The sequence below is a fragment of the Pan paniscus genome, chromosome 2 (assembly GCF_029289425.2).
Source record: "Pan paniscus chromosome 2, NHGRI_mPanPan1-v2.0_pri, whole genome shotgun sequence".
Lineage (NCBI taxonomy): Eukaryota > Metazoa > Chordata > Mammalia > Primates > Hominidae > Pan > Pan paniscus.
In genome coordinates this window covers 128,559,297-128,582,652 of record NC_085926.1, presented here as the reverse complement: position 1 = coordinate 128,582,652, position 23,356 = coordinate 128,559,297, and the positions used below count along the sequence as shown (strand labels likewise).

General features: G+C 37.4%; 1 protein-coding gene across 1 annotated transcript in view; it reads right to left on the bottom strand.

Annotated features, from left to right (window-relative positions):
• Window positions 1–23,356, bottom strand: part of LOC100968217 (collagen alpha-6(VI) chain) — a 154,029-nt gene that overhangs the window by 53,209 nt on the left and 77,464 nt on the right. Inside the window, exons 19-23 of the mRNA XM_003829444.7 lie at window positions 19,952–20,017; window positions 18,572–18,625; window positions 11,380–11,415; window positions 9,354–9,416; window positions 7,609–7,671 (exon numbers count right to left, since the gene is read on the bottom strand). Of these exons, the coding sequence (XP_003829492.5) occupies window positions 7,609–7,671; window positions 9,354–9,416; window positions 11,380–11,415; window positions 18,572–18,625; window positions 19,952–20,017 (282 nt within the window). The remainder of the gene's footprint in view (window positions 1–7,608; window positions 7,672–9,353; window positions 9,417–11,379; window positions 11,416–18,571; window positions 18,626–19,951; window positions 20,018–23,356) is intronic.

Sequence of the window (23,356 nt, the reverse complement as noted above, 5' to 3'; positions counted from 1 at the left end):
TTATTAACCCCATTTACTAATCAAAAACAGTTTCTCAAGGCATTTACATCCAAATTGCTCAGTTAATAAGAGGATTAGGTGGGAAATGAACCTAACTGTATCTGACTCTAAAGACTAAAGTCCCAGCCACTATGCCTGCTGCTCTGAGGCCCTTGTGTGGGACAGGATTCCCAAACTCTTACCATCCATGCATTAGCCCAGATTGGAGTTCTAAAAAAATGTGGCTCTCCAAACTTGATGCATAAGGCTGGGGCCACATCAAACCTCCAAAAGTGGGACTTGATTGTCCCACTTTTTTTCCTCATGTTGAGTATTAGTTACAGAGCCCTTGGCAACCACAACTGCTTTAGTGTTAAGCAAGGATAGGAAAGAAGTGTTTAGAGGTTAACGATTTTTTGAAAATTGTGCTTAGCACCTTATCAGAAGAGATTGCACTTGGGAGTTTAGGTTTAATGGTTGGGGCATTGCCAAGGACACCTTGACTTTGGATTAGATAAGGCAGGGTAGAAGAGGTACAGGGTGTTCCCACACTTAACAGGAATCCTTGTCACTTGTTTTTATTTGTGTGGGGGTAATGTATGAAAACTCACAATGAACAAATATCAAGGTGGAAAAGAAACAAGGAGATCAAATGCTGAGCTTCTTTAAAAGTTAGATATCAGCTAAGTCTAAGAAAACAAAAATCAAGAGGCCATCAAATGGTGAGCTAATGCAAGAACAAACCCCAAAACATCTGAGATGTCAATCTTGACAGTACTAGTCCTTAACCTTAACTTCTAATACTTCTCCATGCATTCTACACTCCAACCATATTGAGCCATTTGTGGTTCCCAAAACTCACCTTGATATCTCTGTGTAACTTGGTTCCATCCTCTTTCTGCATGCCTGCCTTTCCTTGGTTACCCGGAAAACACCTGCTCATTCAGCAAAACCAAATACGCTCATCTCATTTAACTCCATTCTTTACCACATCACTCTACGTTGAGTATAATTCTCTTTTAACATTCAGCAGGTCACATGTCAATTGTTTGTTTGTGTGAGTCTCCTTTATGAGATTGGGTATACGTGAGGCTAGAGTCTATACCTGATTCATCCTTGTATCCTAGAATAGGGCCCAACACACAAGCAGCACTTAGTAAATGTTTGTTAAATGAGTAAAAGGAATGGCTAATGGACCACCAAACTTAGCTTATACAGAATGATGAAACTTGTTGATTACTACAGGTTACGTATTGTTATATTACTATCATGGCCTTTCTTGGAATGGTGACCTGCATTCTTTGAGCACAAAATACTCCCATTAAATTAGGTAATATTGATACAATATAGTAGCAATAACAAACACATAGAGCTTGTGACTGCAGGCAATGTTCTAAGCACCTACATACATTAAATGGTTTAATTTTCACAACAATCCAATGAGGTAGCTACTATTACCATCCTTATAATTACAGTAAAAAACTGAAGCACAAAGTGGTTACATAAATTCCCCAAGGTCACAGAGCTAGTAAGGTACAAAGTTAGGAATCAATCCTAGGCAGTCTGGCTCCAGACCGTATACCATTTACCACTATGCTATGCTTTGTGAAGACAAAAACAGAAATTCTACTCCGGACTCCAAACTGCATTGAACATCTCCAAACTTTCTTGATATTGTACAAGCCACTAGTGATTCATTCACTAAGAAAGCATAAGTATTTAAAAAATAATTACAGCTTCAATTGAAATTTGTATTTTTGTGTCTGATTTTCCATCCTTTTTTTTTCAGGCATTGATTAAATTAGAACAGGACCTTAAGGTAAACCAAAGGGGGAATGAAGGAAGGTAGAGAAGAATATGCCATTCCTTTCAAAGCTCTTTCTTCCTTTTCATTGTGCCATGGACTGTATTCTTTTGTATCATAGTCATATACTTGGCTGGATTAGCACACATTTGATTTATACAGAATGCCAGTTAAATAAGCCTTCAGAACATTGTCAACAGAAATCACATCTTTTCCTAAACATATATCCTAAGAAAAACTTCAAATCCTGAAATTACAAAGCACTCATGTTATTCTATTCCAGTGGCTGGTCCTTGTGTGCTGTAAAACAATATGAAACCTATGGCAGGGAATTTATAGAACCAGTGAAGAATAATACTCTCTTGTGTATCTGATTGTGTTCATCTCTGTGGCTTTCTTTTGGACACAACAACTTTGTGACCCCATTCATCCATGTCCTAAACATAAAAAGTTGTACACATCTTTGAAATAGCATTTTCACTGTATTGACAAAGGTGTTTCAAGAAAACCAAGCACAGAAAGAAAAACCATGTTTTCCAGTCAGAAAAATGGTAGACGTAGACTAGAGAGAAGTGGTACCTTCTGACTAACTCTGACGATGCCAAGAGGCTGAAAGATTTATGGCCATGACCAATCTTGCCAAAGCAAGATTAAAGGGCACTCATTCACAGACGTGCTCTGCACAGCCAGTGGATGCAATTTTGGATTCTAGACCAAGAGAAATACCAAGATTTTGGATTTCCACCCACTCACATCTCCATATTTTATATAAACAGATGAGATAATCACATGATATATGTTTTTCTTGGCATTTCCATCTTTTAAAAATTTCAACTTATGGTACCAGCAAGCTTTTATTGATTCAAGGATATGAATGTGAAATAGTTATTTTCATCAAGTTATTTCTACCATGACATTTTAAAGTTTTCATGCTTTTTGAAGAAGCACCTTCATCAAAATTAAAAACAAATATCTTCACAAGCAATAATTAACATGCTTTAAAACAGCATCATGACAGTATTAGGCAGATCATGCAGGCAGGAAATTAACAAAGATACTCAGAACCTGAACTTGAACACTTGATTTAATAGACATATAGAGAACTCTCCATCTCAAAACAACAGAATATTCATTCTTCTCATCGCCACATGGCATATACCATAAAATTGACCACATAATCAGAAATAAAACAATCCTCAGCAAATTAGAAAAAAAACAAAATCATATCAACCACACTCTTGGACCACACTGAAATAAAAATAAAAACTAGTGCTAAGAAAATCACCCAAAACCATATAATTACATGGAAGTTAAACAACCTGCTCCTGAATGACTTTTGGGTAAATAATGAAATTAAGGCAGACATCAAGAAATTCTTTGAAACTAATAAGAACAAAGATACAACATACCAGAATCTCTGGGACGCAGATAAGGCAGTGTTAAGAGGGAAGTTTATAGCAATAAATGCAAGAGAAAACCAACCCCAAAGCTAGCAGAAGACAAGAAATAACCAAAATCAGAGCTGAACTGAAGGAAATTGAGATACAGAAAATCATACAGAAGATCAACAAATCAAGGAATTTGTTCTTTGCCAAAATAAGATCGACTAGTCAGCTAGACTAATACAAAAAAAGGAGAGAAGATCCAAATAAACACAATGAGAAATGAAAAAGGGGGCATTACCACTGACCCCACAGAAATACAAAAAGACCTCTCAGAGATTACTATGAACACCTCTATGCACACAAACTAGAAGATCCAGAAGAAATAGATAAATTCCTGGACACAAACAACCTCCCAAGAATGAACCACAAAGAAACTGAATCCCTGAACAGACCAATAACAAGCTCCAACGTTGACTCAATAATAAAAAGCCTACCAACCAAAAAACAGCCAGGACCAGAAAGATTCAAAGCCAAATTCTACCAGATATATAAAGAAGAGCTGATATCATTCCTACTGAAACTATTCCTAAAAGTTGAGGTAGAGAGACTTCTCCCTAACTCATTCTACGAGGCCAGCATCATCCTGATACCAAAACCTGGCAGAGACACAACTAAAAAAGAAAACTTCAGGCTGATATTCTTGTTGAACATAAATGTAAAAATCATCAACAAAATACTAGCAAAGCGAATCCAGTAGCACATCAAAAAGCTAATTCACCACAATCAAGTAGGCCTTATCTCTGGGATGCAAGGTTGGTTCAACATATACAAATCAATAAATGTGATTCATCATGTAAATAGAACTAAAAACAAAAACTACATGATTATCTCAATAAATGGAGAAAAGGCTTTTGATACAATTCAATATACCTTCATGTTAAAAACCCTCAACAAACCAGGGATTGAGGGAATGTACATCAAAATAGTAACAGCTATCTATGACCCACAGCTAATATCATACTGAATAGGCAAAAGCTGGAAGCCTTCCCCTTGAAAACCAGAATAAAGGGATGCCCTCTATCACCAATCCCATTCAACATAGTACTGGAAGTCCTGGCCAGAGCAACCAGGCAAGAGAAGGAAATATAAGGCATCCAAATATGAAGAAAGGAAGCCAAACTATCCCTGTTTGCAAATGACAAGATTTTATATCTAAAAAACCCAGTAGTCTCTGCCCAAAAGCTCCTTGATCTGATAAACAACTTTAGCAAAGTTCTAGGATACAAAATTGAAATACAAAAATCAGTAGCATTCCTATACACCAACAACATACAAGCCGAGAGCCAAATCAGGAATGCAATCCTATTCACAATTGCCACAAAAATGTAAAAATAAAAATATCTAGGAATACAGCTAACCAGGAAGGTGAACGATCTCTAAAATGAGAATTACAAAACACTGCTCAAAGAAAGCAGAGATGACACAAATAGGAAAACATTCCATGCTCACGGACAGGAAGAATCAATGCTGTTAAAATGGCCATGCTGCCCAAAGCAGTTTACAGACTGAATGCTATTTCCATCAAACTACCAATGACATTCTTCACAGAAATAGAAAAAAACTATTTTAAAATTATACAGAACCAAAGAAGAATGTGAATAGCTAAGACAATCCTAAGCAAAAACAACAAAGCTGGAGGCATCACCTTATGTGACTTCAAACTATATTACAAGGCTATAGTAACCAAAACAGCATGGTACTGGCATAAAAACAGACTCTAGACCAATGGAACAGAATAGAGAGCCCAGAAAATAAAGCCACACACCTACAACTATCTGATCTTTGACAAAGCCAACAAAAACAAGCAATGAGGAAAAGACTCCCTATTCAATAAATGGTACTGGGAGAACTGGCTAGCCATATGCAGAAGATTGAAACTGGGCCCCTTCCTTATACCATATACAAAAATCAACTCAAGATGGATTAAAGACTTAAAGGTAAAATCTAGAGGCATAAAAACTCTGGAGGATAACCTAGGAAACACCATTCTGGACATAGGACTTGGCAAGGATTTCATGAGAAAGATGACAAAGGCGATTGCAACACAAACATTGACAGACCCAATTAAGCTAAAGAGCTTCTGCACAGCAAAAGAAATTATCAACAGAGTAAACAGACAACATACAGAATGGGAGAAAATATTTGCAAACTATATATCCAACAAATGTCTGATATCTAGAATCTTAAGGAACTTAAGCAAACTTACAAGCCAAAAACAACCACATTAAAAAGTGTGCAAAGGATATGAACAATTTTCAAAAGAAGATATATACATGGCCAGCAGGCATAAGAAAATATGCTCAATCCCGCTCCATACAACCCTCCCCTTTCTGATGCCCCCATGCTTGTAACCCACCTCTCACCCTCATGTACATAGACCTCACCAGAGGGGCCTCATTCTCATTTTTTAATCCAGCGGCATCCCCTACGCCCAGGCTGTCAACCCTGTGTTGCACTACAGGTCAGAGGAGCCCTGCAGTCCTCCCATGAAACCCAGGGAGAGAAGCACAACAAACACTTATATTTTTTGTAGTGTTAGACACAGTTTTGTATTATTTAAAACTGCTCAAAATCACTGATTAGAGAAATTAAAATCAAAACCACAGTGAGATACAGTCAGAATGGCTATTATTAAAAGTCAAAAAATAACAGATGCTAGTGAGGTTGTAGAGAAAAGAGAACATTTACACACTCCTGGTGGGACTGTACATTAGTTCAGCCATTGTGGAAAGCAGTGTGGTGATACCTCAAAGAACTTGAAACAGAATCACCATTCAACCCAGCAATCCCATTATTGAGTATTTACCCAAAAGAATATAAATCATCCTACCATAAAGACACATGCATGTGTACATTCATTGCAGCACTACTCACAATAGCAAAGACATGGGATCAACCTAAATGCCCAACAACATTAGAATGGACAAAGAAAATGTAGTAAATATATACCATGGAATACTATACAGCCATAAAAAAGAACAAGATCATGTCCTTTGCAGCAACATAGATGAAGCTGGAGGGCATTATCCTAAGCAAACTACCACAGGAACAGAAAAACAAATACATGTTCTCACTTATAAGTGGGAGCCAAACAACAAGAACACATGGACACAAAGAGGGGAACAACAGGCACTGGGGCCTACTTGAAAGTAAAGGATGGGAAAGGATCAGAAAAAAATACTTATTTAGTACTATGCTTCTTATCTGGGTGGCAAAATAATATGTATGCCAAACCCCCATGACATGCAGTTTGCCTGCATAACAAACCTGCACGTGTACACCTAGACCTAAAATAAAAATTATAATTAAAAAATAGTGTCATGAGATACAAGTTTATGCAAATAGCCTCTTAAATTTTCTTAAACTTTCTGGTGATAAACACAACCACTTACATATTGGACTGCCTGGTTCAACTAATGTACACACGTAATGGACTCCTTTTACCCTAGTGTTAGTGGAGAACACAATTTCCAACTGTGTCTCATTCACTCATTTACTGTTTGATTCATTATTCAAATATGTGTTGAGCTCTACTATGTGCCAGGTACTGATATTCTGGACTCTAGGGATAGAGTGTAATAAGACAAAGTCCTATCTTTTATGGAGCTTGCAATCTAGAAGGAGAGACAGGCAAACAGCTAAACAAATAATATGTACTATGATAGCAGGTAGGTGAGGGCCAGATCATGTAGGGCCGTTCTATTAAAAATGTGGTCTGGATCAGCAGCATCAGCATCATCTGGGAACGCCCTAGAAGTGCAGAATCTCAGGCCTTGCCCTCGACCTGCTGACTCAGAATCTGCACTTTAACAAGTTCTCTAGTTAACAATCCCCTCTAGGGGGTTCTTCTGCACTGTGAATCTGGAGGAGTGCTAACGCAGAGCAGTCATTTCCAACCCTAGGTCTATATTAAGATCTCCTAGGGAGAAGTTAAATTACTGCTACCCTGGCCTCATTGCCAGAAATTCTGATTTAAGTGTCCTGGGGAAGGTTCTAGGCGGTGGAATGTTTTATAATTCCCCCAGGAGATTATCATATTTAGCCAGTTTGAGGACTACTAAAGTAGGCTGTATTCTGGGGGTGGGATGGGGATGGGAAACCCCAAGAGAATTGAGATCAGGGGAGTGATGCGACCTGATTTACATAGCTGAGCAGCTGAGGCAAAGAGGGCTAGATTTTCTACCTCTGTGTCTGATAGTGATAGCCTGCTCTGCAAGATGGGGACCATGATGTGATGTGGCCACCACATTGAGCTGAAGTGAAACCTAATACACGTTCCTGGTTCACAAGCAGTAAATAACTCCACCTGTATGGAAGAAACCACAAAGACATATCAAGCCAAGATCAAAGTCAGATGCAATCATTTTTCTCATTACATACCTGGGGACCTTTACTTCCCACACCTCCTTTTTCTCCTTTCACACCAGCCTCTCCTCTTGGGCCCTAAGTACATAGAATTAAAGCATTATTTTTTGCCTAAAAGAGAACATTGAATATTAAATTGAATATTACAAGTAGAAATACTAAGTCAGTAACATGGACAGAAATGGGAAAGAGAGCTCCAATCATGCCTTTCCTTCCATCCTGGCCTGTGGAGCTCATTCTCATTTGTGCAGGAATATGAATGTCCAATCTGAAATTTAGGCAGTTGAGGATCTGCAGTCAAACTGACTGGGGCTTGGAAAAAATACTGAATGGTTGAGCTTTTCCATATTGCTTTCTACATTTCCCTACATTTCTTTTGTTGGAAAGAAAAATATTCCTTACAAATATACGTCTGAAACCAGAACATTTAAATAAGTTTTCTATTCAATAACCACACTGAAGACTGGTCATAAACAAGATATGGTATGTGGTAAGATGAAATCTGACTATTACTACTTTTGGAATATTATACTGCCTATTAGCTGTGGCTTTCATATGTTATGCAGAGAAACTTTCATGCTGTGTTTGGTTTTTGCCTCTGCTTTTAAATTACACCATTAAAAAAAGTAAGTTTCTATAAAATGGAAGAAGGGATGCCGTAGTATTACTTGCTTAGCATGAAATAAAGCAGTCAATCTATTGAAATGCTTCCCCACAACCCCAGTGGCAACTATTTCTCGCTTGAAGGTAAAAAAAAAAAAAAAAAAAAAAAGTGAGCTTTCCTCAGCTGGAAAGCAACAACAAAGAAAAGTAATCAAGCTAGGAAGAGATAAAGGTCCAAGGGGAAGACTGTGCACTGCTCTGAATCTTGGCAAAATGTGGACAATCTTTCCCTTCTGATGTTTAAGGATATTTTGCCCAACTTCCATGCAAAAAGCTGCCAACATATAATAGTTACTTTTTTTAACTATGTGGATTAAAAGTTTGAAAAATAGCAGAGCCGTTGATTGTCCTGCCTATGCCAAATAGAACACTTATTCCTCAAGCTTTCAAAACTAACTTTGGAGAGGAAAAAAAAAAGTTCTAACTTTTTTGTGGTCTGACCTTTCTTTCAACTCAGTATTTGCTAGGACTTCCTTTCCTTTATCATAATATGTTAGCTAAATTTTGCCCTCTCTGGCCCCTCATGTGACCCCTCATGCAACCCCTCATGTGATCAGTGTAAACAGCCAAGTATGGCTTGTTCCTTGCAAAGGAAAAAGTGCCGGAGGTAGCTCCCTGGAGAAGTCAGCTGGCAAGGGCAGGCTGAGTGCTGCACTGCAGATCACCCCACTGATGTCTCCAGCTGTCTTTCGAGCAATTCTTTCCTAAGAGTAAAGCCAATTTTTCTACATCATGAGCACCAAGATATGTAACACTGAACTATTACTGTGCTAAATTGACCACAATTCCCAGATCTGAGGTTCAACATTTTCCTTGGCTCAAGCTCTCCCTGGAATATCTTACTTACCCTGAACCCAGTACACAAGGACCACTGCCTAGTTTGCTCATTCACTTTTCACTTCTTGACTGGGACAAAACTTAAAGCAGACCAAGTGCTGCATGAGTCCAAACTGTGTTGCTTCCTTACTTTATTACCATGAGAACTTTAAACATGGAATTCTGCAAGGGAGATTTGAGGGTTTCTATAAGGTCCTCAGATTTTTCCATTCCCAGATTCTTCTTTATGTTCTCACACCCTGATTGGTCTTGATATGTACCTGAGGGCCCTTAAGTCCCAGGGAGCCTTCAAGTCCATCTGGTCCTGGGATGCCTGCTGTTCCCTGTGGCGAGAAAGAATCAATCTGTTAACACTGTTTCCTGAACATTTTGTCTCCTTTACCTGCAAGCTTACAAATATTTTTTCAGTCACAATGTCAATGCAGGATCTTTGCAAAAAAAAAAAAAAAGGTGAAAAATAAATGCAAATACAAAGAAAATAAAAATCTATAATCTCATCAGAGATAACCATAGCTAGTATGCTGGTGTATTTCCTTTCCATCTTTACATATATGCATGCATGCACACATGCAGCCCCCACCCCTTTCTTATAAAATTTGTATTATATCTAACTTAGCTATGTGGCCTTAAAAACACTCAAAATTTAGTTCACATTTTCTTCAAACATCTTCAAGCATCTTACACGATTATATTAATATTTATATTCAAATCAATTAAATATCTAGGGAACAAAAGTTGAGCATTCTCTTCATATTATTCTTGAATTCTGTCACAGACAAGAATTATAAAAAGCATAACGAATTCAAGAAGTTTATAATTTAGGCAACTATTAGGAGAGCCTAAGTTATATTTCAGTTGTTATATAGTTGGATGTGATTAAATGTCACTTACAGATACCTTTTCCTAGAAATCAGAAAAAATTTTTTAACATCTTCTCTCTCCAATTTCATTTATATCATGCCATTTTACTGGGTATGTTCTCCTTTTTGCTGAAGTCTAAACTTGAAATGTGCTGTAGTCTGAATGCATGCATTTCTTCAAAACACGTATGTTGAAACTTAATCCTCCATGCAATAGTATTAACAGGTGGGGCCTTTAGGAGGTGATTAGGTCATGAGGACTCCATCCTCTTGAATGAGATTAGTGCCTTTATAAAGAGGTTCAAGGTAGCTGTCAGCCCCTTCTGCCATGTGTGGATGCAGCAAGAAGGCACCATTTCTAGAGTGAACAGCAAGCCCTCACTAGACACTGAATCTGCTCATGTCTTGATCTTGGACTTCCCAGCCTCTAGAACTATAAGAAATAAAATTCTGTTGTTTATAAATTACCAGTTTAAGGTATTTTGTTACAGAAGCAGAAACAGATAAATAAAAAGCATATGGGAGGGAGGGATAATGTCTGGATGGTAAGGTCTCTTTGTCTAAAAGTGTCTATTTTACATTACACATAGTTTAGCTAGGTATAAAATTCTAAGTTAATGATTATTTTTCCACTGTACCTTCAGGTTATTACTCTGTTATTTTCTGGCATGTATTATTGCTGTACCTTCAGGTTATTACTCTGTTATTTTCTGGCATGTATTATTGCTGAACAGAAGTTGCTGCAATCTAATTTGTCATTCTTTTCATGAGTAAAGCTATCTTTTCTCTGTGGTAATTTTTAAGATGCTTTTTATCTTTAACATTCTGGAGTCTCACCATGTTGCCATTGAGAGTGGATTATTTATCCTCATTGTATTTTTAATCTGAGGATGTGTGTTTTATAAAATTATAAGTCACAACCACTCTTTCATAAATATTATAGGTTCATGAAACACATATAATGTATCACCAACATACACAATGAGAATGGGATATGGTTTTTGATTTAACCAACTTTTTGAACAAAATACTCAGAATATCCAATTTGTACAAGAGTTTTATTGTATTCTTTTGGCTTATATGGGGTTTTTTATAATTGTAAGATTCCAAAGTTAAATGAAAATGTAAAAGAAGGGTCATCTACTAAGTTATTCAAGTTTGTACTTAAAATCCAAGCAAAGTTAAATTTAACAATAATTGTGCTAAGTACATCTCTGGCCATTATTTTTTATGGTTTTTCACCAAAGTTCCCACATCATTTTAAAATATGAACTCTTAAAATCTTAACCTAAAATTTTTTCAGCTTTCTATTCCATAACCAATATCATCAAAAAGGGAAGTTTAGAGACTTTACAGAGACTTTATTCCAGCTCCCTGATTGGATGCAGTATTTGTTATTTGGAGTTAAGGGGAAAAATCATTGTACCTGTGGGCCTGTATGTCCCCTTCTGCCATGAGCTGCCTAAAATAGAAGAAAAGGTGGATATCATTAATTCAGAAAAAATGCTTTTTATATACGATTTAAATTCATAATGGACACTTTAAGGCACCAACATACATAACAATTCCCACATAGTGCTTACAACATTCAATTTTCCACTGTACCACGAAAGCAAAATACTGCTAAATCTAAATTTCTATCCTAGGGCAATTGAATATTTGTCTCCTTGAAATAACTGACAATAGAAATAACAGACAATTGAAATCTACAGATACTTATGAGAACAGACTGTGGTCAATAATTTGTTCTCTGTTAAACTTTTACTAGAGCTGTTCACAAGCTGCAAATTGACTTATTTGAATTTTATTTCTTTTATTTTTCCTTAAGCACTACCAAGGAATCCAGGAATCAGGGGTAAACTAGCCAAAAGGCAGGAGGCCAGAGGAAAAACTGGGATAACTGACTCCATGTACTTTATAATAGATTAAGTTCAGACATAAAGATGGCCAAACTAATTTTATTTTTAAAAAGCCAAATAATATGCTTACCTGAGAAAAATGAAAGAATTATCTCAAACATTCAAAAGCTACTCAATCCAGTATATTAATATTCAATCAAAATGATACTACATAATCAAGTTTTCCTGCCACTGTCATATGTAAGTGTAGGGTCTAGATATATTCTAGATCAATATTTCATACACCTGGAAATCAAGAGACCATGACATTTTGTTGTCTAACCTAGGATCATTCAGTAATGTTATAGTAAAAGTATAGTAAAACCCAGCATTTGCAAAATTCAATAAAATCGGAATTGGCTTGATTGAAATTTGAGATGTTCTCTGAGAGGCCAGTATTTCAAACTTTAAATTCTGCTAATCATATTTCAGTCAAAATCTATTTGATATAGTTTGGCTGTGTCCCCACCCAAATCTCATCTTGAATTGTAGCTCCCATAATTCCCACATGTTGTGGGAGGGACCCAGTGGGAGATAAGTGAATCATGGGGGTGGTTTCCCTCATACTGTTCTCATGGAAGTGAATAAGTCTCATGAGATCTGATAATTTTATAAGGGGTTTCCCCTTTCACTTGGCTCTCATTCTGTCTTGCCTGCCACCATGTAAAACATGCCTTTCACCTTTTACCATGATTGTGGGGCCTCCCCAGCCACATGGAACTGTGAGTCCATTAAACCTCTTTTTCTTTATAAATTACCCAGTCTCAGGTATGTCTTTCTCAGAAGCGTGAAAATGGACCAATACGCTATTGTTATAAAAGAAATAGACTGTATTTCGGGGAAATGATTAGAGGTCTTTATTTTATTTTTACAAAACTGATGAACCATCATGAGATGAAACCCTAAATCTTCTATCAGAGGGAGGAAAATAAGCTGTTGCCATTCCTTCAACACATGGGTTTGTCTGTTCTGATTCAATTCACTTCTCTTTTATTCAGAAAAATATCAGTAGATATTTCCATTTGACAAATAGCAATAGATATTTTCATCTGAAAAATATACTACCCACAAAACACACTAGATGGGAAACATGGGAGCATAAAGATCACACACACACACACACACACACACACACACACACAGTCCTGACCTCAGGGGACCCTCATTCTTTGGGTTTGGGAGGAGGAGATAAATATTACAAATATTTACAAGGCAAAGTATTGCAAATGCCATAAAAAAGGGGAAAGATAGAAATACAAGTTTTAAAGAAAGCAATCATATCCAGTTGGTCAAATCAGGAAAAGCTTCCTGGAAGAAGAGCTTTTGAGATGGGTGTTTCAGAGGATGGGTAGCAGTCCTACAGGCAGAGGATGTATCAAGTCTTTCCAGCAGAGGTACAGCCTAAGCGATGAAGTAGAAACAGAAAAACAGGAAGCATATTTGGTAGCAGCAGTAAGGCCATCTGTGTCAAAAGTGTGAGAAGAAAGGGAAGTAGCAGGGTTACTAGGCTGAAAGGTCCCCACAACATTTAGCAGAAGCCACTAGGGTTTTTGGAGCTGGAAAAGTACATGGTCAGACCCCAGCTTTAGGTGGATACATCTGGCTGTGGTAACAGGAACTGAATGGAACTTTATATTCAAGCAAAATAAAGAGCTTCCAGTATGTTTAACGGAAGTGGAACAGACCTCCATTTTCAAAAATCTACCTCCGGCTTGCTGTCGCAATGTTTCAAACATCATCAACAAACATTTTTTCCCCTTGTGTCTTTAAGGTTTGATTTTGAAAGGGCTTGCTGAAAATAAATTATTGTAACACATATTTATTGAGTTCCTGTTCCCTTCCAGGAACTGGGCTGGGTGGTGGTGAACAAAATCTGACTCCTGACCCTAGTTAGTTTATAAGCCTAATGGATGAGAAAGACTTTAATCCACCATTCACACAAATAATGAAAACATCTCTAGAAACGATCACATAGCACCTTTGTTAATGGTTACTTGGGAATTTTTTTTTTTTTTTTTTTTGAGATGGAGTCTCGCTCTGTCGCCCAGACTGGAGTGCAGTGGCGCGATTTCGGCTCACTGCAAGCTCTGCCTCCCGGGTTCACGCCATTCTCCTGCCTCAGCCTCCCGAGTGGCTGGGACTACAGGCACCCGCCACCATGCCCGGCTAATTTTTTTGTATTTTTAGTAGAGACGGGGTTTCACTGTGTTAGCCAGGATGGTCTCGATCTCCTGACCTCATGATCCACCCGCCTGAGCCTCCCAAAGTGCTGGGATTACAGGCGTAAGCCACCACGCCCGGCCCAGTTACTTGGGATTTAAGCTCCAAATGAAAGTCATGGGAGAGATATATTGGGTTGCTGTGAGAGACAGAAAACAAGGAAATATGGAAGATGATTTTGCAATTTTGCCTAAAATTTTCAAGTGTTTTATGTGAGAAAGATGAAATTTCAAAATATCTTAATGGTTTACCCAACGACTTGCAAATGTCTGATAACACATCTAGATAACCTGACTTATCTTTAAACAGACTGTGAATGGGCACATCAGGAAAGAAAATCTCCCCAAAGCGACCTGAGAAGAAGATGGCCAAGAACAGGGTACTCAGTCCTTCATTCCCCCAAAGCCTGGCTTTCTGGTTGTTTACAGGGCCCAATTTCCTAGATATAGAACCATCAGGACGGAGAATTATCAGGAAAAAAGCAGGACATTCTGAATGGTAAAACATCACATTAATACTGAGTCTTAATGGCAAGCATTTACAATGATGAACAATTGTCCGACACCACTTCAGAATGCCTGTAAACGAGTGCCAAGAGGGATGAAAAGGGCAAGTCATAACTAACAGCCCTCTAGACTAACTAGGAATGAAGGATATGCATTAATTTGAGGCTACAGTTGCTTCTCATTATCCTTGGCACAAGAATCTGTTCTAATTCTCAGGTTTGGCTCAGAAAGAGACGCTCCCCCTTTCTTCCTCATCTCCCCCACAGAACTACCACATTCTAACCCAGATTCTTCCTTCTTGTCCGTCCTTCCTGCCTTTTCCCCCAATTCATTATAGTCTGCTAGCACAGCACTGGTAACAGCTTATTAGCTCTACAGGTCCATCCCCTCTACAAAGTGATTCTCAGCAGGAAAGGGGGGATTTAGCACCCTCCCTTTCCCCAGAAAACACTTAGCAATATCTGGAGACATTTTTCATTGTTATAGGTCAGGGGTGTTACTGGCAGCTAATGGGCGGAGGCCTAGCCCCCTACAGCAGAGAATTGTTTAACCCAAATGCCAATAATGCTGAGGCTGAGAAACCACACTCTACAACATGATTCTAAGTTCCTTGACAGGAAAGATGGTCTTAGTTAAGCTTGTAGTTGAGTTTATTTCTAGTATTTAGTAGTGTTGCTGGTGGACTGTAGGTGTTCAAATGAGTAAAGGTCAGATTTGCTGTTTATTTCCCTGCATGCCACTCCTACCACTGGCCATCCTCCAATCACTTACCCGCTTAGTGGAACCTAAGTGCACTGACAAGTCCTCCATGCTCATTGTAACACTCATTTTAGAGTTCTGCAGTGAACACTAGATTTTTCTACTTTCTCAAAGAATGACTTTACTGTTATGAGAGTGATGCATGCTGATTTAAAAAATATTTGAATACAGAGAATACAGAAAAAAATTTTTAAATCACCCAACTCCTCCATCTAGAAATATTATGTTAATCATGATTCCTGACATCTTCTATATTCATTCTTACAGATAAAATTCTAAATAGTGTTTTATTAAAAAGCAACCATATTAAACTATTTTAAAATTAAAATATCACATCTAATTTTACTTGAATAGAAGAAAAAACAAAGAATAGAAATGTCAGGTGTTAACATGTCTTACATCTCTACTGTTTTCCCTTCCATTTCTCCTCAAGCACTGCCAACTTGCTTTCTTCACTTTCTATTGTCTGTGTTTCAAACTTTAAGAGCAATAATGTTACCTTCACTTCTTTGAGACTCTGGAGAACTATTTGCCAGAATTCATATTTTTCCTTGAATGATTCCTCTTCTAATGAGGCTTTATCTGCCCTTTGCCCATGGTTTTCTTTCTCTTGCAGCTTTATGTCCTGATTAATCATCTAATTAATAAAGATTATTAATGTTCCTGACCACTCACCATCTTTGAATAGGACCACTTGTTTATTGAAGAAATTATGGGGATGTGTGCCTGGAACAGGGCTGGTGGCTTTGACACAGATATTTTGCCTCAAACACTTTCTCATCAAACGAATGATTTCTTTTTCCTTAGAGCTACATCTTCCTTCTACTATTGATGTTTAGAGATTCATGGCACTCATATAAAGCCCCTTAAGTCATAGTTTCCCTGTGTTGTGATAGACACTGTTACCTCTCTCCTCATTGTTTGCAGCCTCCATGGCCTTGGTTGCTAGTTGTACATAACACAAGTGGAATATTTTCCAGTTTCTCATTTTGCCTCCTCTGTTGAACTGTGGCCCTATGTGTATATTCCCTGCTTCACTCAAAATCTACCATGTCCCTGGATTTTGCTCACCAGTTTTTTCAGGACTATGGCAGTTAGTTTTGAAGAAATCTGATCCCTGCATGAAGTCACACTTGATGTATCAGCTTTCTAAATCCTTACTCATTAGCGTTGAGATTTAAAAACAGTTGGCCGGTATTTGTCATTACTTGCAGCTTGAAGCTGTGGTTATTCTTTGTTTCACCATTTTTAATTTCTTTCGTTGCTTTTGGTGAGATGCACGTAAGAGGAATAGTGTGAAAACAGCTTTACTCTGCCATTTCAACTGAAGTCCCACTTTTACTCCTGAATGACATGGCTGAATCTATAACCCAAGATGGGGGTCATATTTCATGGGAGTGGTGTGGTTTAAATAATGCATGGCAATATTGCATTAGCCCCTGGAGGCTATAAAACAGTGAAAGTACATCCTTACATGCCAGGATTTCCTGGATGATATTCTTTAAGTTGAAAATATTTTCCAGGGGTATATAAGCTGACTACACCCTTTTAGAAAGTGAAATGAATAGCAAATGCATTTCTTTATAAGCATTGAAACTGCACTAGTAAAGCACTTTTCCAGCAATCAAATTCTGCATATTTTAAACAATCTCTTTTCTTTTCATTTTCTCTGCCTTGCAAAGAACACAGGTATGCTCCAAGATAAAAAAAAATTTTTCAATGGAGTATAATAGCTGGCTCTATAAACTTCTGCTCAGAAAAGACAATGTGTAATAAATGCAATATACTAAAGTAGTTTCTACTTGTGCTTAATTTTAAAACATTTTCTATTTGGGAGGGGGTGGGGGAAATTGAAGGCTGGATAACTACATAAAGAATGGAAAGAAAACCTAGCAAAATGAAATGAGACAGCCTAATTTAGACCCTGATGTAGGCATCTAAGTATATTTTATTAAAGTTATCTCTTCTTATTGAATATTTTATCATCTCTGTGCTTTTCTGCACACAAATTTTTTAAAGTACTTAATGAAAAAATAACAAATAAAATAAAAAACAAACCAAAACTGCACCCCCAACAAGCAAGTGATACAATTTCACTCTCAGATATGCCTATACCAGGACTGACTTCTTTTCTTTCCCCCTTTTATTTTTTCCTGTTTTAAATTTTTATTTTTATTTTAAGTTCCAGGATACAAGTGCAGAACATGTAGATTTGTTACATAAGTGTATGTGTGCCATGTCTGCTGCACCTATCAACTGTTCATCTAGGTTTTATGCCCCACATGCATTAGCTATTTGTCCTAATGTTCTCCCTCCCCTTGCCCCACCAACCCCCAACTGGCCCTGGTGTGTGTTGTTCCCCTGTGTCCATGTGTTCTCAATGTTCAACTCCCATTTGTGAGTGAAAACATGAGGAGTTTGGTTTTCCATTCCTGTGTTAGTTTTCTGAGGATGATGGCTCCAGCTTCATCCATATCCCTGCAAAGGACATGATCTCATGCCTTTTTATGGCTGCACAGTATTCCATGGTGTATATGTACAACATTTTCTTTATCCAGTCTATCACCGATGCGCATTTGGGTTGGTGCCATGTCTTTGCTATTGTAAATAGTGCTGCAATAAACATACGTGTGCATGTGTTTTTCTAGTAGAATGATTTATATTCCTTTTGGTATATGCCCAGTAATGGGATTGCTGGGTAAAATGGTATTTCTGGTTCTAGATCCTTGAGGAATTGTCATACTATCTTCCACAATGGTTGAACTAATTTACATTCCCAACCAACAGTGTAAAAGTATTCCTATTTCTCCACATCCTCAGGAGCATCTATTGTTTCTTGACTTTTTAATAATCACCATTCTTACTTTTCTTAATAGTCATATAATTTGGCAAAGAAAGAATAGAATTTGGATTTAAAACGCTATCACAGGTGATCTCAACCTAGCTAGTAGGCCACACTTTGACCACTTTTCCCCTAGCTGGAGGTTTTTTTGGTTTTCTTTGCCCAGCTCTCTCTCCTGACTGGCGATCTGCTCTGCAGTCAGCACTTTCCTACCTCAGCTTCCAGGGCTTTCCCAAGTCCTTTGCCAGCCCTGGTCTGCGAGATGTCCTAAGTTAGTTTCCCCAAGGTAGTGAGCTCCAGCAGAACCATCCCACCCACTCCCCCAAGTCAGCCATTTTCACCACGACATGAGCCACCAGAACAGTGGGTCTCCTTGTCTAGAAGGGCTCTTACTGTCTTTCTTCTGGAGCCTGGTGTCCCGGGGGGGCCTGGCCAGCCTCTTCTACCCTGTCAAAGGAACAGACAGATGTGTGACGGTAATTATGCAGCATTGACAGAGTTTCTCTTTAACATCAACTTTTACTCCAGGGAGGATAGATAGGTTCACACACCAATGAGAGAGTTACCTTTCCTTTGGAAAATGGCATGAACTCTACTGATCATAAGTCACATTTCTATATGAGTCATGAGGAATTGCAGGAAAAAATGCTAATGACATGGCTTCATCTGTTCATCATTCATCACTACTGTCTAAGTTGTATTTGGGGTACATGTCTCAGATAATTCAAACTATCCCTACCACGTTGCCACAGTGTGGATAACTAAAGCATACTATGTGTCAGGTATGGCTACTACTGGTTTGGATTTCTACTTTTGAATTGCTTGATCCATTTGGCTAATCAAACAGATTATTAGCTTACTGTAAATAAAGTCTCATAATAAAAAGACTTGGATGATCACTAGATGATCACTTGAGATGATCATTAGATACAAAAGTATGCAATAATTTATGAGTCTTCTATGGGACTTACATTTACCACTTACTAATAATGGCAGATAATATTTACTGAAGGTTATAATGTCATTAAATTAAATATCATTAATTCCCATCATGACCTTCTAAAATAGGCTCTTCACCCTATTTTGCAGATGAGAAAATTGGGGTTTACAGAAAGTATCCCAGGATCCAGAGCTGGTAAGCAACGGAGCATGAGATTGGACCCAGTACTGTCTCCAAGGCACAGTTCTTTCCACTATATCATACTTCTTTCCTAGGTACAGTCATCAAGGGAACATTATCCAAGAAAATCCAGTAACGCATTTTTTAGATAACTATTTTTAAATACTGAAAACAGGTTTTGATGACCACATTGTGACTTATGAGATTAAGCCCAAGAACTATTCTTGATTCTGTGGACCACGTCTATCTACCAGATCTTGTTCTTTTTATAATGTACTACTAATATGTCTTTTTAGGGTATGTTACCTCCAGATACTGGAAAGGCCAACAACTCTTTTGCTAGCACAGTTCTTTCTATCAGCTAGCCCTATATTTTAAGTTAGAGTTCCAATGTTTATATTCATGAAGACCTCGAGGATGTGTCTTGGTGAATCAAGTCACCCCAAATTTAGAGGAGTAAGACAAGAATGTTTCTCAAATCCCAGAGTAGTACATAGGCAGGAGAAAAGATCATTTTGCTCCTAATAATGGTTTTTCTGTACCAAGTATATCCACTTTGATTCCATTTTTTTTGTTAAGCATTTCATATTCTACCAATAAGAACTTAAGCCCCCCAGTTGTTGCACCGCGATTTTACAAGCCCACATAATTACTTGTCTTCCACGTTCTCCTTTCAAGCCTGTGGGTCCTTCTATGCTATTATCAACTCCAGGAGCTCCCTAAAAATAGAAAATAAAGAGAAAAATTAATATATTTGGACATTTCTCCTTAAAAATATAACTTATGTATAACACTTAGCTAACTCTTGAGAAGTTGACAAGTCCAACCCATTTGAAAGCAGAAATAGGTTAAAATTACAGATGGCTTACAAGTATTTTCTTTTCCTCCTGTGTTTGACATTATCAGAGAGAGAATGGAGACCTAAAGCATGTGTGTGGGGAGAAAGAGCTCTCCATAGAAGGCACAGCCAAGGCAAGCCAGGGTGATGTGACTCATGTGCATGGCAACTCTTACCCTGGGTCTGGAGGAAATCCCTCTTGTTACTGCCACCCCTTCTCTTAACTTTTCCTCTTTTTTCTTGGAGGCTAGGCAAAGTTACACTTGAGAGTTGGTAGATTTTATTCTACCATACCCTTGGGAAAAGACAAACATTTGTAATGGGTTCCACTCTGATAATGTAATAAGCACACTAAGTGACACTGAAGATTCTACCTGCCACCAGCTCCCTCTTTCTCTTCCTGAACACCTGGGCACTCCCATATCCTACCCCCATATGTTCAGCCCTACTTTTCCAGTTTCCAAAAAATCCTGAAATTTTGAATTTTCCCGACTATTCATGCAACTGTTTCCCGGGAACTCACTGACAACAAGCATACGTTGTGGAATATTCTCTTTAGCAGGCCAAACCAAAGTCTTTCTTGCTTGAGTCATATGAACCACAAACAGAGCTGTGTCTCCATGATGTTGAGACAATCAATTGAGCTAGTCAATTCAGTCAATGCTCCAATAAATTGAGAGAGGACAACAATTATCCAGTCCTGCTGAGTGCCAGCTATGGGGCTGCTGGGCTGATAGCAGCTCAGATTTCCTTCATCAATCAATAAGTAATTTGCGGTCACCAGCAGGGACATATCATTGTTCCAGATACTTAGTAAGCTTTTTAAACAAATGGTTTTGTACTTACAGAGCTTATAAGTTAATGGGGTGAAAAACATGGGTTTGGAATTTACTTTATAACACTGATATTACTAAAATGTAGGTGAAAAATTGCTTCTTTCCTCCACCTACCAAAGCCAAATATCATTTTCTGTATCTTCTTTTTCTTCCTTAAGTTTACATATTTGTCTCTTAAGTTCTCCAAGCAGGGTATACCTCAATTACAATATCAGAAAATTGTATTTTGGTGGAAAAAGGAAGGAAAAGGAAGGTCACGTAAAGTCCAGAATTTTATTTCACTGGACATAAAAGCCCCTTATTGTAGTTCAATTCTAAACTACTTGAAGAGATAACATAAAAAGAATCATATACCAGCACATTTTACAGAATAGAACAACCCAAATTGCATATAGACAGTTGGTCAATGTGAATCTGAACCAATTTAGTCTTTCTATATGTATACAACTGGGTAAAAAATCATTATCTTCCACAAATTTACAATTAAACATGGGCTTATAATAATATATTGTCAAAATGAACCTTACTATAGCCTCTATAGATCAAATTATTTAACTGTTTTCCCCCAATATTTCTTTTTTTTAAATTTTATTATTATTATACTTTAAGTTTTAGGGTACATGTGCACAACGTGCAGGTTTGTTACATATGTATACATGTGCCATGTTGGTGTGCTGCACCCATTAAACAAACACTTCCAGTCAGTATGGGAAATTCCAAACAGCTCGTCAAGATGGGAAATTCCAAACAGCCAAATGCACTTCCACGTGATCATAAATCCTATCTGAATAAACTTAGGGTTTCAAAAATTTGCATCATTTACATGCTTTCCTAAGAATAAACTGATCATGTGTGTTCTATTTATTTATCCCCAATTTTTCCTGAAATAGTAATGCACTGAAGCCACATGTAAAAAAACATAGAGTTGTTTTACAGTTGGAAGTCATAGAGCATTTCTTTTAAAATAGAAAGCTCTTTACATTATTCAGACTCTTTAAAATATGTTACACAATCACACGATCTTTAGCAGACAATTTAGGAGAAATTCTGATCAAAATCAGTGGAGGTTATATAGCAATGCCCCAAATGAATTTTTGGTCATCATATATGGATGACTGAAACGTCTTTGTATTTGAACTAATATTTCTAAGTTGTGCTTATTATGTGGATAGTTCTTTGGTTCTAAATTAGATTCTTTGAAGTTGAAAATTCTCAGGACACCATTATCAGAAGATGTCACTTAGTCAACAATGTTTTCTTCATGTGCAAATTCCTCTGTTTTTAAATACAGTTGCCTAACATTTACATGTTCATATATATTGCATCAAATTCCTTCTCTGATCAACCCATTGTATAAAAGAGGTTATATTAAAGAAAACAAAAATCCTCATGAGATTCCCAGGTGTCCCACATCCTTATCAGCACTTGGTATTGTTTTTTATAAATTGTAACCATTCTGATGAGTGTGTAATACCGTTCTCATACATTGCTAGTGGGAGTATAAATAAATACAAACTTTTGAAAACCATTTGACTGTAAAGACAATCTGAGTATGGCCATACACATTATAATCCAGAAATTCTACTCTTAAAATATAGACCCAATATAAATATGTACAAAAGTGCATCAAAAGACATATATAAGAATATTCATAGCAGCACTATTTATAAAAGCAAAAACTGGGAGCAACCCACATATCATTAGTATAACGAATAAATCATGGTATATTCACACAATGAAATACTATGCAATGCAGCCACGAGATTGAATGAACTATTGTTATACACAACATTGATTCATCTTACAAGTATAAAGCAAAAGAGCCAGAAAAAAAGAGCAGACACTTATATGATTCCATTTATATCAAGTTCTAGAACACATAAAACTAATTTATAGTGACAGGATAGTGATTACCTTGGGGAAGGTGAGTAGTGGCTGCAGTGGGCATGAGGGGGCTTCTGAGATGCTGGTAATGTTCTATTTCTTTACCTGGTGGTGACTACACAGGTGTATTCACATTCATTAAGCTGTGTATTTATAACTCAGGGACTTTTCTGATGTATGTTACAGTTCAATAAACATTTTAAAACAAAGCTAAATCTTAATTCATTAAGGTTTTGGAGACTTACTTAAGTGTGGGTATGGTGATGAAAATCCTATAGTACTGATGTTCTATCGGACTTGGCATATTCCCTATATATTAGTGAGTATCTTTTTTTTTTTCTTTAACATGGGTCCTGCCTACTCAACTGGGTTGTGCTCCTGCAAGGGCAGTGCCTTTATGTCATAAGTTTTGCCTAATATATTTCTACTTGGCCTGGGTTACAGGAAATGAGACTGATATTCTTGAGAAAAATTCTTGGAGAACTGATAGTGGTTTGGCT